We start from the raw sequence: 16,139 nt of genomic DNA on the forward strand, positions 1-16,139 counted from the left end.
TATGATTTATTTATTGATTTACTTTATTATTTATTTAATGTGTTTTATTCATATTTCATTTATTTTTTATTTACTAGTTATAATTATTTATAATGGCTTTTTCAAATGACATAATGTTTAATAGCTGGCTCTAGAGTCTAGACAATGCTCCACTGAATTCTGGAAACATTGTTTTAGAATTTCATATAATAATAAAGAAAATATATGCAATATTTATTGGTTTACTTTATTATTTATTTATTTCCTGTGTTTTATTCATATTTCATTTATTATTTATTTACAAGTTATAATTATTTATAATGACTTTTTCTAATTACATAATTTTTTATAGCTGGCTCTGGACAATGCTCTGCTGAGTTCTGGAAGCATCATTTTTAGAATTTCATATAATAATAAAGAAAATATATGTAATATTTATTGATATACTTTATTATTTATTTAATGTGTTTTATTCGTATTTCATTTAGTATTTATTTAATGTGTTTTATTCGTATTTCATTTATTATTTATTTACTAGTAATTATTATTTATAATGACTTTATTCTGATTACATAATTTTTAATAGTTGGTTTTGGGTAATGCTCAACTAAATTCTGGAAGCATCATTTTATAATTTTGATATACAGTAACTTATATATATTTTGAGTACTGCTTGGACCTTGAGGGGACATAACCCAAAAGCTTGTTCTGAAAAATTGTATGCTAGTGCAAATAAAAAAAAGTATCACAGACAGTACTCAATTGTCTCTGAAAAGATAAAAAAAAATGATTATGTATTGATTTCCTTTTATTCATATTTAATTTATTATATATTTACTAATATTATTATGTATACAAATTATTGATAATTACTTTTTCTAAGTACATCATTTGGGTCTATTTGTTTGATACATTTTTTATAATTTTATATAATAATAAAAAAATATTATGTATTTATTGATTTACCTTATTTGTATTTCATTTATTTACAGTATTTACTTATCACACATTACTTATTATACTTTTTGTATATTTATTTATGTACTTATTATATTGCTTATTATTTATTACTTATTATACTTATTACTTATACTTTTTTTATATTTATGTACTTATATACTTATTATATTGCGTATTATTTATTACTTATTATACTTATTTATATTTATTTATGTACTTATATACACAGGGGCAGATCCACGTAGAATTGCGCTGGGCGCAGCGTATCTAAGATACGCTACGCCGCCGTAACTTATCTTTTTTTTTTAATCCACAAAGAATTTGCGCCGTAAGTTACGGCGGCGTAGTGTATCTCTTGCGGTGTAAGGGCGCGGAATTCAAATTGATCTAATGGGGGCGTGTTTTATGCTAATACATCGTGACCTGACGTAAACAAAGTTTTTTGGAACTGCGCATGCGCCATCCCTGGGGGTATCCCAGTGCGCATGCTCGAAATTAAACCGGAACCAGCCAATGCTTACGACGGTGACGTCATTCTACGCAAATTTATATTCGCGAAAAATTTACGCAAACAACGTAAAAAATTCTAAATTGTACGCGGGAAGGACGGCCATACTTAACATTGAGTACGCCTCATAATAGCAGCTTTAACTATACGCCGGAAAAAGCCGAACGAAAACGACGTAAAAAATGTGCCGGCCGGACGTACGTTCGTGGATCGCCGTAAATAGCTAATTTGCATACTCGACGCAGAATTCGACGGAAACGCCACCTAGTGGCCGCCGAAATTTTGCATCTAAGATCCGACGGCGTACTAAGACGTACGCCTGTCGGATCTAGCCGAGATGCCGTCGTATCTTGTTTTGAGGATTCAAAACAAAGATACGACGCGGGAATTTTGAAATTACGCCGGCGTATTGATACGCCGGCGTAATTTCTTTGTGGATCTGCCCCTTATTATATTGCTTATTATTTATTATTATACTCATTATATTACTTATTATACTTTTTTTATATTTATTTATGTACTTATATACTTATTATATTGCTTATTATTTATTACTTATTAGACTTATTATACTTTTTTATATTTATTTATGTACTTATATACTTATTATATTGCTTATTATTTATTACTTATTAGACTTATTATCCTTTTTTATATTTATTTATGTACTTATATACTTATTATATTGCTTATTATCTATTACTTATTATTAGACTTATTATCCTTTTTTTTATATAATTATTTATGTACTTGTATACGTATTATATTGCTTATTATTTATTACTTATATTACTTTTTTATATTTAGTAATGTACTTATATACTTATTATATTGCTTATTATCTATTACTTATTATACTTTTTTTTATATTTATGAATGTACTTATATACTTATTATATTGCTTATTATTTATTACTTATTATTATACTTATTATGTATTACTTATTATTATACTTAGTAATGTACTTATATACTTATTATATTGCTTATTATCTATTACTTATTATACTTATTATACTTTTTTTATATTTATGAATGTACTTATATACTTATTATATTGCTTATTATTTATTATTATTATACTTATTTATTACTTATTATACTTATTATAATACTTATTGTACTTGTTTTATATGTATTTATATACTTATTATATTGCTTATTATACTTATTATACTTTTTTTTATATTTTTTATGTACTTATATACTTATTATATTGCTTATTATTTATTATACTTTTTTTATATTTATTTGTTTACTTGTTAAAAATTATATATATATTTTAATAATAATTGTTTATAATTACTTTTTCTAATCACATGGTTTATTAATAGCTGGCTCTGGACAATGCTCCACTGAATTCTGGAGTCCCTTTAAAAAAAATAAAAATGGAGCCCATTGAGAAAGGCGCATCATTAGAGGAATATAGACCCGTCCCGGAATATAAGACACGGCGGCTGAGCGTCACGATGCGTCTCTATAGGGCCTCAGTGTGTTTCACCAATTGTAAGCAGATATCAGTATGTGGAAACATTTGTCTGGCTGCGTGACCAAATTCTTTCCCGCGATTCTTTCATTTAATCCACTGGTGGCTTGAAAGGATTTAAGAAGGAAACTTTTTTTTTTTTTTTTTTTTTTTTCAAAGAAACTCCTTGTTGAGAAGAGCAAAGGCGCTGAAGACTCAGAAAAAAAAAAAAAAAAAGTCCTTCAAGAGAATTCCAAGAACTGAAAGGGACTTCTGTTCCCGAATCCCTCCTCTGATTGGCCGCTGCGGCTTTTTAAGGAGATTATTCTGTTGAAACAAATCAAAATCCCTATAAATAGCACCGGGGCTGCGAATTTCCGAACCTTACTGTCCGCACAGCCGGTCCCCGAGAACAGGCGCCATGGTCAGTCGGTAAGTGGACTTCTAATCACCTAAATACGAAATAATCACAGAATATGAACAATATAATTCTTTGCTATCCGGCGTTCTAATCCCAAATGTTTATTTTTTAGTTTTGGATGGGGAGGGGTCAAGTTAACGCTTAAAGCTGAACTTCAGGCAGATAAAACAAAGGATACAAGTTAATGCAGTATTATTACTACATTTTATTTTTTTTATATATATTTTTATTTTATATATATATATATATATATATATATATATATAGTCATCACATGAACTGATTGGCTCCTTGTGCTGCTTCTTCCTCTCACACTCCGGCCCTGCTGTACAAGAGGCTGATAGCAAGTGCTTGAATTTGAAAAAAAAAAAAATATATATATATATATATATATATATATATATATAACTAAATATATATAAATAATAATACATTTTACACACACGCACATATAAATATAAATATATATATATATATATATATATATATAACTAAATATATATAAATAATAATACATTTTACACACACGCACATATAAATATAAATATATATATATATATATATAACTAAATATATATATAAATAATAATACATTTTACACACACACACATATATATATATATATATATATATATATATATATATATATATATAAATTAATATATTTAATATATTAATAAATTATATATATATATATATATATATATATATACATATATATATATAATTTATTAATATATTAAATTATATATATATATATATATAAATGTATTAATATATTAAATTATATATATATATATAATTTAATATATTAATAAATTATATATATATATATATATATATATATATATATATATATATATATATATATATATATATATATATATATATAAAATGTATTAATATATTAAATATATTAATTTATTTATATATTTCATTTTTTATATATATATATATATATATATATATATATATATATATATATATATATATATATATATGTGTGTGTGTGTGTGTGTGTGTAAAATGTATTATTATTTATATATATATTTAGTTATATATATTTTTTTTTTTTTTCAAATGCAAGCACTTGCTATCAGCCTCTTGTACAGCAGGGCCGGAGTGTGAGAGGAAGAAGCAGCACAAGGAGCCAATCAGTTCATGTGATGACAACAAGCATGCTGATCGGATAGGAGAGAGCAGAGTGACAGACAGATGAGCTCACTACTGTGCTGCCTCTCCTTTTACTGTCCAATCACAGGCTGGGGGCGGCGACCTGGGCTCAGAGGAAGTGGGTACGAATGATTTGGGCCATCAGACAGAGGACATCTAGTGGCAGAAGAAAGTACAGCGGGGGGGGGGGGGGAATCTCTGGATTGAAGCAAAGTATTGCAACAATAGTTGATCTTGTTATTTTATCTTTTATTGGGAGACTCGTTTAAATCGTTATTTTTGGCTGGAGTTCTGTTTTGACTCCAGGCAAATTACTTAACATTGAGTGCGCCTCATAGAAACAGGCACAACGTTGCGCCGAAAAAGCCTTACGCAAACAACATAAAAAACGAACGCCGGGCGCACGTACGTTTGTGAATCGGCGTAACTAGGTAATTTGCATACTCTACGCCGAAAACGACGGAAGCGCCACCTAGCGGCCAGCGTGAGAATGCACCCTAAGATACGACGGCGTAAGAGACTTATGCCAGTCGTATCTTAGGCTAATGTCGGCGTATCTTGCTTTCTGAATACAGAAAGTAGATACAGATTTGAATTTACGCGGCGTATCTATGGATACGCCGGCGTAAATCGTTGCTGAATCTGGCCCTTCATGTTCAGCAGCCAAAACGAGTCCTGCCTAGTTCTTGGTTGTTAGTGGTTGGAATATCTGATATCTATATTCAGACTGGAGGAAGCCGTATATGACGAAAGCACTCAAGTGGAGTGCGGGACGTTTTGTTACAGGATCCATCCTTAGGTTACATGGGGGGCCATACACTATTCAATAAATCAGTATTTTTCACAATCGATCTCTTCTGATAGGAATACTCAATCTAAAGTCAACAACCTATTAGATCAATAATTCCAAACACTGGGAAGTGGGTTTCAATTGATAGTTAAGAAACAATCTAATTTATGATCATAAATTATTGATCACCTCTCTGCTTCCACCATGTAATCTTATACTGCGGTTAATCAAAATACGATCATATTAATGAACACGGTATCTCGGTACTACCGAAATTGAGTCTAAATCGATTGGAAGGGAAGTTATGACCATTCATATGTTTGTAGAATCGATCATTTTGATTGAATTGCACATCGATCATGTAATTAAATTGAAGCGTGTGTGGCCACCGTAATAAAGGGTTACGTTGATTTGCAGAAAAATTCAACAGAAAAGATACAAAAGAAACAATGTTACATTCTTTCTCTGTCTCCTCTATGACCAATGTTACATTATATCTCTGTATCTCTCCTGTTAATGTTACATTGTATCTTTGTATCTCCCCTGTGAACAACGTTACATTGTCTCTTGTATCATGTCCGCAGTCTCTAACCATCTCTTGTATCATGTCTGCAATCTCTGACCATCTCTTGTATCATGTCCACAGTCTCTGACCATCTCCTTTATCCATGTCCATAGTCTCTGACCATCTCTTGTATTATGTCCGCAATCTCTGACCATCTCTTGTATTATGTCTGCAGTCTCTGACCATCTCTTGTATCCATGTCCACAGTCTCTGACCATCTCATGTATCCATGTCCACAGTCTCTGGCCATCTCTTGTATCCATGTCCACAGTCTCTGACCATCTCTTGTATCATGTCCGTGGTCTCTAACCATTCCATGTATCATGTCTGCAATCTCTGACCATCTCTTGTATCATGTCCACAGTCTCTGACCATCTCTTGTATCCATGTCCACAGTCTCTGACCATCTCTTGTATTATGTCCGCAGTCTCTAACCATTTCATGTATCATGTCTGCAATCTCTGACCATCTCTTGTATTATGTCCGCAGTCTCTAACCATTTCATGTATCATGTCTGCAATCTCTGACCATCTCTTGTATCATGTCCACAGTCTCTGACCATCTCTTGTATCATGTCCACAGTCTCTGACCATCTCTTGTATTATGTCCACTGTCTCTAACCATTTCATGTATCATGTCTGCAATCTCTGACCATCTCTTGTATTATGTCCGTAGTCTCTGACCATTTCATGTATCATGTCCACAGTCTCTGACCATCTCTTGTATCATGTCCACAGTCTCTGACCATCTCTTGTATCATGTCCACAGTCTCTGACCATCTCTTGTATTATGTCCACTGTCTCTAACCATTTCATGTATCATGTCTGCAATCTCTGACCATCTCTTGTATCATGTCTGCAATCTCTGACCATCTCTTGTATCATGTCCACAGTCTCTGACCATCTCTTGTATCATGTCCACAGTCTCTGACCATCTCTTGTATCATGTCCACAGTCTCTGACCATCTCTTGTATCATGTCCACAGTCTCTGACCATCTCTTGTATCCATGTCCACAGTCTCTGACCATCTCTTGTATTATGTCCACTGTCTCTAACCATTTCATGTATCATGTCTGCAATCTCTGACCATCTCTTGTATTATGTCCGTAGTCTCTGACCATTTCATGTATCATGTCTGCAATCTCTGACCATCTCTTGTATCCATGTCCACAATCTCTGACCATCTCTTGTATTATGTCTGCAGTCTCCGACCATCCCTTGTATCCTGTACTCAGTCTCTGACTATCTCATGTATCATGTCTGCAATCTCTGACCATCTCTTGTATCCATGTCCACAGTCTCTGACCATCTCTTGTATCCATGTCCACAGTCTCTGACCATCTCTTGTATCCATGTCCACAGTCTCTGACCATCTCTTGTATCCATGTCCACAGTCTCTGACCATCTCTTGTATCCATGTCCACAGTCTCTGACCATCTCTTGTATCCATGTCCACAGTCTCTGACCATCTCTTGTATTATGTCCGCAGTCTCTAACCATTTCATGTATCATGTGTTCAATCTCTGACCATCTCTTGTATTATGTCCGCAGTCTCTAACCATTTCATGTATCATGTGTTCAATCTCTGACCATCTCTTGTATTATGTCCGCAGTCTCTGACCATTTCATGTATCATGTCTGCACTCTCTGACCATCTCTTGTATCCATGTCCACAATCTCTGACCATCTCGTGTATTATGTCTGACCATCTCTTGTATCCTGTATTTAGTCTCTGACTATCTCATGTATCATGTCTGCAATCTCTGACCATCTCATGTATCATGTCTGCAATCTCTGACCATCTCTTGTATCATGTCTGCAGTCTCTGACCATCTCTTGTATCCATGTTCACAGTCTCTGACCATCTCTTGTATCATGTCCACAGTCACTGACCATCTCTTGTATCCATGTTCACAGTCTCTGACCATCGCTTGTATCATTCCCACAGTCTCTGACTTTCTCTTGTATCATGTGCACGTGTAGGTAGGTGCAGTCTGTACCCCCCCCCCCCCTGTAGGTGGATGTTATATGTTTATGTTGATTAGCTTACTTAGATTATGTTTATGTTGGCTGTTCCTTAGCTATGTTAATTATTTTACTGTTTGCATAACGTGATTGTGTGGTATGTAAATTATGTGTGAGTCTACAATGAAATTCCAGTTCCAGAGCACCTAAGCTAGTGTCGGCTAGATTATTGGGTGCAACCGTCATCTCTTTTCCATTAGAACCTTTACATTCCCAGCATATGATCTTCTATATTCTAAGCTACACATGACATTATATAGATCAATCAGACATTAAACATATAGTACAGATTACATAACACTGGACCAAAAAACTTTACCCCACCGCATTCTTAGCAATTCCCACTGAGCACATAACACTCCAACAGAGCAAATTTCACAATCATCAGGGATTCCCATCTATAGTTCTAGGACCCAACACTAGCCGGCCAAGTATGGGTTTCTGGTCTTGTATAGAAACTTAGCCAAAAGAACCCTCCTAGAAATACTATTTGTGGTCTGTATGTGATTTTTAAAACATGGCTAAAGTTTTTAGAATATTCCAATGTAACCCCGATATCATAGATAACCTGAGATGTCTTGTAGGGTGGAGCACCCCGCCGGAGGGTACAAGAAACTGTTCGAGACAGTGGAGGAGCTGGCTACACCAATGAGTGTGCATGTCACAGGTTAGGCATCTATCTATCTGTATCTAGATACCCATATCTGTCTGTATGTGTATTTGTCTGTCTGTTTGTCTTTCTGTCTGTGTATTTTTCTGTCTGTTTGTATGTCTGTCTCACTGTCTGTGTATTTGTCTGTTTGTCTATCTGTCTGTATGTTTGTCTGTGTATTTGTCTGTCTGTCTGTGTATTTGTCTGTTTGTCTTTCTGTCTGTGTTTTTTTCTGTCTGTTTGTATGTCTGTCTCACTGTCTGTGTATTTGTCTATCTGTCTGTATGTTTGTCTGTGTATTTGTCTCACTGTCTGTGTATTTGTCTATCTGTCTGTATGTTTGTCTGTGTATTTGTCTGTCTGTCTGTTTATTTGTCTGTCTGTCTGTGTATTTGTTTGTCTGTCTGTTTGTCTGTATTTTTTTGTCTGTCTGTTTGTCTGTCTGTGTATTTGTCTGTCTGCCTGTCTGTGTATTTGTCAGTCTGTTTGTCTGTCTGCCTGCCTGTGTATTTGTCTGTCTGTCTGTCTGTCTGTCTGTGCATTTGTCTGTCTGTTTGTCTGTCTTCTTGTCTTTTTTTTGTTTTGTTTTCGGAAATTCGAAAATTCGAAAATGAAACAATTCGAAAATCCAAAATTGCAAAATTTGAAAATCTAAAATTCGAAAATCTAAAATTTTCATATTTTTCCGAAATTCGAAAATACGAAAATTCGGAAATTCAAAATTCGGAAATTCAAAATTCGGAAATTCTAAAATTTAAAAAAAATTAAGAAATTCAGGAAATAAGAAAATCTGCCTTTAGTTACACTTTACCTGCCTATTTCTCTATCTATTGGTATCTATTAGACTTGTGCACTCCCGAAATGTTTTAGTTTTTTTTGCTTTTTTTCGGAAATGCGAAAATTAAACAATTCGAAAATGTGAAAATTTGAAAATTCAAAATTGCAAAATTTCCGAAAATCTGAATTTCCGAAATTCGGAAATACGAAAATTCGGAAATCGAAAAATTCGGAAATACGAAAATTCGGAAATTGAAAAATTCGGAAATACGAAAATTCGGAAATTGAAAAATTCTGTAAATTCTAAACTTCGGAAGTTCAGAAATTCGGAAATACGAAAATTGAAAATTCGGAAATTGAAAAATTCGGAAATTCGAAATTTCAGAAATCCGAAAATTCGGAAATTGAAAAATTCGGAAATACGAAAATTCGAAATTAACAAATTTCTCAAAGTCCGTTAAAAAACGAATTAGAAACTAAACGAATTGCACATGTCTAGTATCTATCGATCTCTCCATACCTATACAGTTTATCTACACCACAGGCCGTCTCCCCACTTGGCTGTCCGGCAGTCTCCTGCGATGCGGTCCCGGCCTGTTTGAAGTTGGCTCTGAGCAGTTTTATCATTTGTTCGATGGTCAGGCTCTCCTCCACAAGTTTGAGGTTAAAGACGGTCATGTGACATATCATCGGCGGTAAGTGTGCGCCTATCACAGTAAGTATGATTGTAGACATTGGGGGAGATTTACTAAAACTGTTGCACACAGAATCTGGTGCAGCGCTACATAATAACCAATCAGCTTGTAGGTTTGTTGTCAAAGGCGTAAGGGCGCGAAATTCAAATGGATGAGATGGGGGCGTGTTTTATGGTAATACGTCTTGACCCGACGTAAATGCCGTTTTTTCTGAACGGCGCATGCGTCGTCCGTGGGGGTATCCCAGTGCGCATGCTCGAAGTTAACCCACAACAAGCCAATGCTTACGACGTGAACGTCATTCTACGCAAAGCCCTATTCGCGAACAACTTACGCAAACAACGCAAAATTTTAAAAATTCGACGTGGGAACGACGTCCATACTTAACATAGGATACGCCTTATATAGCAGGGGTAACTATACGCCGAAAAAAGCCTTACGGAAACGACATAAAAAAATGCGCCGGCCGGACGTACGTTCGTGGATTGCCGTATCTAGCTAATTTGCATACTCGGCGCGGAAATTGACGGAAACGCCACCTAGCGGCCAGCGTAAATATGCACCTTAGATCCGACGGCGTACTAAGACGTACGCCAGTCGGATCTAGCCCAGCTTCAGGCGTATCTTGTTTTGTAGATACAAAACAAAGATACGCCGGAGCAAACTAGAAGTTACGCGGCGTATCAACAATAGATACGCCAGCGTAAACGCTTCGTCGATCGGGCCCTCGGTGTTTACACGTTTAAAAAAAAATTTTTTGCTAGAAAATTAATTAGAACCCCCAAACATTATAATTGTTTTTTTTTTTCTAACACCCTAGAGAATAAAATGGCGGTCATTGCAATACTTTTTGTCACACCGTATTTGCGCAGCGGTCTTACAAGCGCACTTTTTTTTGGAAAAGACAACTGTAAAGTTAGTCCAATTTTTTTTCTTATATTGTCAAAGATAATGTTACGCCGAGTAAATTGATACCCAACATGTCACGCTTCAAAATTGCGCCCGCTCGTGGAATGGCGTCAAACTTTTACCCTTTAAAATCTCCATAGGCAACGTTTAAAAAGTTCTTTAGGTTGCATCTTTTGAGTTACAGAGGAGGTCTAGGGCTAGAATTATTGCTCTCGCTCTACCATTTGTGGCGATACCTCACATGTGTGGTTTAAATACCGTTTTCATATGCGAGCGCTACTCACATATGCGTTCGCTTCTGCGTGCGAGCTCGTCGGGACCGGGCGCTTTAAAAAAAAAAAAATTGTTTTCTTATTTATTTTACTTGATTTTATTTATTTTTACACTGCTTAAAAAAAATAAAAATAAAATAGGTCACTTTTATTCCTATTACAAGGAATGTAAACATCCCTTGTAATAGAAAAAAGTATGACAGGTCCTCTTAAGTATGAGATCTGGCGTCAAAAAGACCTCAGATCTCATATTTACACTAAAATGCAATAAAAAAAAAATTGTCATTTGAAAAGATGACAACAAAAAAAGTGCCTTTAAGACGCATGGGCGGAAGTGACGTTTTGATGCCACTTCCGCCCTGATATGGTATGGAGACGGGTGGGGGACATCTTCCCCTCACTCGTCTCCATACCAAGGAAGAACAGGGACCCGATCGCCTCCGCCGCTACCGACGTCTCTGGTAAGCGGCAGAGGGCATGGGAAAGCGGCAGGAAGGGGGGCCCCTCTCCCGCCGCCGATAACGGTGATCTTGCGGCGAATCCAACGCGGAGACCACCATTATCGTTTACAGGACCGCTCACTGAAAAGATAGATATCTCAGTTGTGGCAGCAGCTGCTGACGTTACCGAGATATCCATCTTAAAACTGCCGACATATATGTACGTGAGCCGGTCCTGAAGTGGAGTTTGTTAACACGAAAAAAAATAAATACAGATCCTGGTCCCTTAAAGCAGATTACACAGCAAAGTGCTTGTGCTGTGTTCTCTGCCCCCCTCTAAACTGTAAAAAAAATTGCCTGAATCTGCCACTTCCTGTATGCCCTCTCTATACTGACCACGGAAATCAGGGCTGCTGAGCCCTGACCACCGTGGTCAGAGTGCGTCCCTGCATCATACGCTGCTGTCCCCTCTGCTCTCCTCTCACCCCCTCCTTCCTGCCTGTCAGCGCCTTCTCTATCTCTATAGTCTATCTCCACCATGCCCCGCCCTAAACCACCCCCCCCGCCCCGCCGCTATTCTTTAAAAAAAAAAAAACATAAAATCGTCACTGCCAGCCCCTCTATTAGAGGCTGGCATAGCACACTATTTAAGTTGTTTTAAAAAACAAGCATTCTAAATACAGATTTTGAGCTGTCTTCAGACCGGTCACGTGACTCGCGGCCGCTTTACAGCTACGAGACAAAGCTTCTGCGGGAGGAGACGAGTGGCCACGTGACCTCCCCGGCTGACTTCAGAGGAAGATCACGGCCCTTCCCGCATAAGCCATCCATCAGAGCTGTAAAGCGGCCGCGAGTCATGTGACCGGCCTGAAGAGAGCTCTAAATCGATATTCAGGATGCTCGGTTTTTAAAACAACTTACATAGTGTGCTATGCCAGCCTCTAATAGAGGGGCTGGCAGTGACTTACTAAAAGGGGTTAACAAACACTTTGAGCTGAAATTAGAAGCTGATTGGTTACTTTGCACAGCTGCACCACAGCTAAAGGGATACAGACCCTGCCACATTCCTCATTAGAACCCTGCAAGTACAGCAGCTAGTTGAGGCCTCATGGACACTGGATGTTTTTTTTTTACAGAGTAGCAGCCAGTAAATTCCCCCAGCATGTTATCCTACAGGGAAAGAGTATTAGTTCCCATGCTGATTTTGTATGTTTGCCCATTGACAAAAGAAATGGTCGGTCTATAATTTTAATGGTCGGTTTATTTTAACAGTGAGAGACAGAACAACAACAAAAATTTCCTGAAAAATGCATTTTAAAAAAGTTCTAAATTGATTTGCATTTTAATGAGTTACTCTTTAAAGAGGTTGTATACGCTCATATCCTACTTGCACCTACAGGTAAGCCTACATTAAGGCTTACCTGTAGGTGCTTGCAATATCTCCATAACCTACATGGTTAGCGTGCCGGCTCTTGAATGAGAGCCTGCCGGAAAGTGCAGTAAATGTGCGCATGCGCGGGGATCGTGCAGTTCTGCGCGCATGTGCGGGAGTGACGTCATCGCTGCTCCGGCCAGTCACAGCGCCAGAGCGGCGATACCCGGAAGTCACTCTGGGTATCATGGCGGCGACGTAGGACGTGTCTGAGGACCGCTGCGGGGGCTTGGATCTAAGGTAAGTAATTGATAATGAGCTAGTGTGCTAGTCATACTAGCTCATTATGCCTTTGCCTTGCAGGTTTTTTTTTTGGGGGGGGTATACAACCGTTTTAAATATATTTCTCAGTAGCCAAAAAGGATATTAATCCACTTTGTGAATTCATCGAGGGGAACTGGACAGGGCTGGTCATTGTGACCACAATGCGGAGTGCACAGGACAGCAGCGCAATTCAGGATCAACAGGATGTGTTTTTCACTTGTTGAACAGATATAACACAATCCTTCCAATGGTAAATTTAAAGTAGCATTAAACCCTCTTCATTTTTCTACATTAAAGCGTTTGTTAACCCAAAAAATGTATATATGCAGCATTTCTGTTAAAAAATAAATATATATATATATATATATATATATATATATATATATATATGTGTGATATATATATATACATACACAGCATTGCCCCCTTAAAGTTAGTTGATAGGCACTCCATCATAGGAAAGTCACACACCCACTTCTGGGTTTGAGAAATTACGTTGCAAGCTCCACCCTGAGGCGTTTTGTCACACCGTCACGTGACTTCAACAAGGTTATCAGGGTAAGGGTATCCCTTACTCTTTCCAAAAATGAAAAAAGAAAGCATTGCCTTTAGTTCTACTTTAAATAATATATTAATATATATATATATATATATATATATATATATATATATATATATATATATATATATATATATATATATATATATATATATATATATATATATGCTTCAATATTTCTTTAATGTTATTTTGCAGATTTATAAAGACTGATGCATATGTCAGGGCCATGACTGAGAAAAGAATTGTCATCACAGAGTTTGGAACATTTGCTTACCCTGATCCCTGCAAAAACATATTTTCCAGGTGAGTGGGATATATGATGTCAAACTATTGACTATTCAATTTTACATTCTATTTTATTTAAATGTTATAATATTTTTTATATGTATTATTATTTTTTATATATTTTATTATTTATATATATTATTTTATATAATATTTAATTCAATATTGACTATACAGTGCAAACCAGAGACAAAATGTAAAATGGATTGCCTCCTATGGACAGCGAGTGACTGCGATGTTGTCTTGCAGGTTTTTCTCTTACTTTAAAGGGCTAGAAGTGACGGACAATGCCCTGGTCAACATCTACCCCGTTGGCGAGGACTTTTACGCCTGCACAGAAACCAATTTCATCACAAAGGTGGATCCAGAAACGTTAGAGACCATTAAAAAGGTACGTTCATAAAATATATATATACTGTGGGCTAGATTCTGGTACATCCGCGTATCTTTGCGGCGGCGTAACGTATCTGATTTACGTTACGCCTCTGTAACTCAGACGGGCAAGTGCTGTATTCTCAAAGCACTTGCTCCGTAAGTTGCGGCGGCGTAGCGTAAATCGGCCGGCGTAAGCCCGCCTAATTCAAATTTGGAACAGGGGGGCGTGTTTTATGTAAATGTTGTGTGACCCGACGTGATTGACGTTTTTCACGAACGGCGCATGCGCCGTCCATGGAAATCTCCCAGTGTGCATTGTTCCTAATACGCCGCAAGGACGTATTGGTTTTGACGTGAACGTAAATTACGTGCAGCCCCATTCACGGACGAGTTACGCAAACGACGTAAAATTTTCAAATTTCGGCGCGGGAACGACGGCCATACTTAACATTGGTACGCCGCACTTACGCCACCATATAGCAGGGGTAACTATACGCCGGGAAAAGCCCAACGTAAACGGCGTAAATGTACTGCGTCGGCCGGGCGCACGTTCTTGAATTCGCGTATCTAGCTAATTTGCATACTCGACGCGGAATTCGACGGAAGCCCCACCTAGCGGCCAGCGTAAATATGCATTTACAATACGACGGTGTAACACAGTTACGCCTGTCGGATCTAAGGGAAATCTATACGTAACTGATTCTAGGAATCAGGCGCATAGATACGACGGCGCAACACAGAGATACGACGGCGTATCTGGAGATACGCCGTCGTATCTCGGTTGTGAATCTGGCCCTGTGTGTATATATATATATATATATATATATATATATATAGCCTCACTTTAAGGGCTGAAGTGGTTAAACTGGTTGTTTTTCCATATTTTTGTTATAATAAATTAAGAGATTTGTAGATTAGCCAGTAGAGGGAGCTATATATATATTATATATTATTATTTTATTATCAGGAAATAGGTTTATTAAAGCGGAGCCAGCAGCTACAAATACGGCAGCTGCTGACTTTAAAAAAATGGACACTTACCTGTCCAGCGCGCCCGCGAGCAATCGCTCGGTCCTCTGTTGCTTCCGCCGCCATCCTCGGTGAGGGAACCAGGAAGTGAAGCCTTGCGGCTTCAATGCCCGATTCCCTACTGCGCATGCGCGAGGATCGTGGCGCCCCGTCACTGGTCCCCGCTCTCTCCTGGGAACAGTGTTTCCCAGAAGACAGCGGGCGGGTGACGTCACAGGCTGGATTCCCCGCGAGGATCTGAACCCGGAAGTGGTGCAAATACCGATAATACACCGATAACTGCGAAGTGCATCAAAGTACAAATATACACCAGGGCAGCCATCACAAATTTTGGGGCCCCTTACACAGCTTTAGGTTGTGGTAACGAAAGTGGGGTGGGGGGGCGGCCAGGCCCCTGGGGACCATCGGGCCCCTTACAAGTGTAATGCCTGTACCCCCCTGAGATTCCCCAGTCCCTTTCTCTGCAGCCAAGCAGCAGGGGAAACCTGCACAGCACAGGGTGTTTAGGGTGTGCCCAGGCACACCTGGCACGCCCTTTGCGCATGCCTATGCCAATGTCAT

The 16,139-nt window shown here is 37.4% G+C and overlaps 1 protein-coding gene across 2 annotated transcripts in view; it reads left to right on the top strand.

The window, feature by feature from the left end:
- Positions 1 to 3,242: 3,242 nt before the first annotated feature.
- RPE65 (retinoid isomerohydrolase RPE65) overlaps positions 3,243 to 16,139 on the top strand; it is a 28,601-nt gene continuing 15,704 nt past the window's right edge. The window contains exons 1-5 of one of the 2 annotated variants that reach the window (XM_040360728.1): positions 3,243 to 3,344; positions 8,471 to 8,553; positions 9,860 to 10,010; positions 14,085 to 14,192; positions 14,424 to 14,565. In XM_040360728.1, coding sequence (XP_040216662.1) covers positions 3,334 to 3,344; positions 8,471 to 8,553; positions 9,860 to 10,010; positions 14,085 to 14,192; positions 14,424 to 14,565 — 495 coding nt within the window. In that variant the 5' untranslated portion in view covers positions 3,243 to 3,333. Of the gene's footprint in view, positions 3,345 to 8,459; positions 8,554 to 9,859; positions 10,011 to 14,084; positions 14,193 to 14,423; positions 14,566 to 16,139 lie in introns of those variants that run through there. The other variant, XM_040360730.1, reaches the window with a different exon arrangement.

Source organism: Rana temporaria, chromosome 7 (assembly GCF_905171775.1).
Source record: "Rana temporaria chromosome 7, aRanTem1.1, whole genome shotgun sequence".
Classification (NCBI taxonomy): Eukaryota; Metazoa; Chordata; class Amphibia; order Anura; family Ranidae; genus Rana; species Rana temporaria.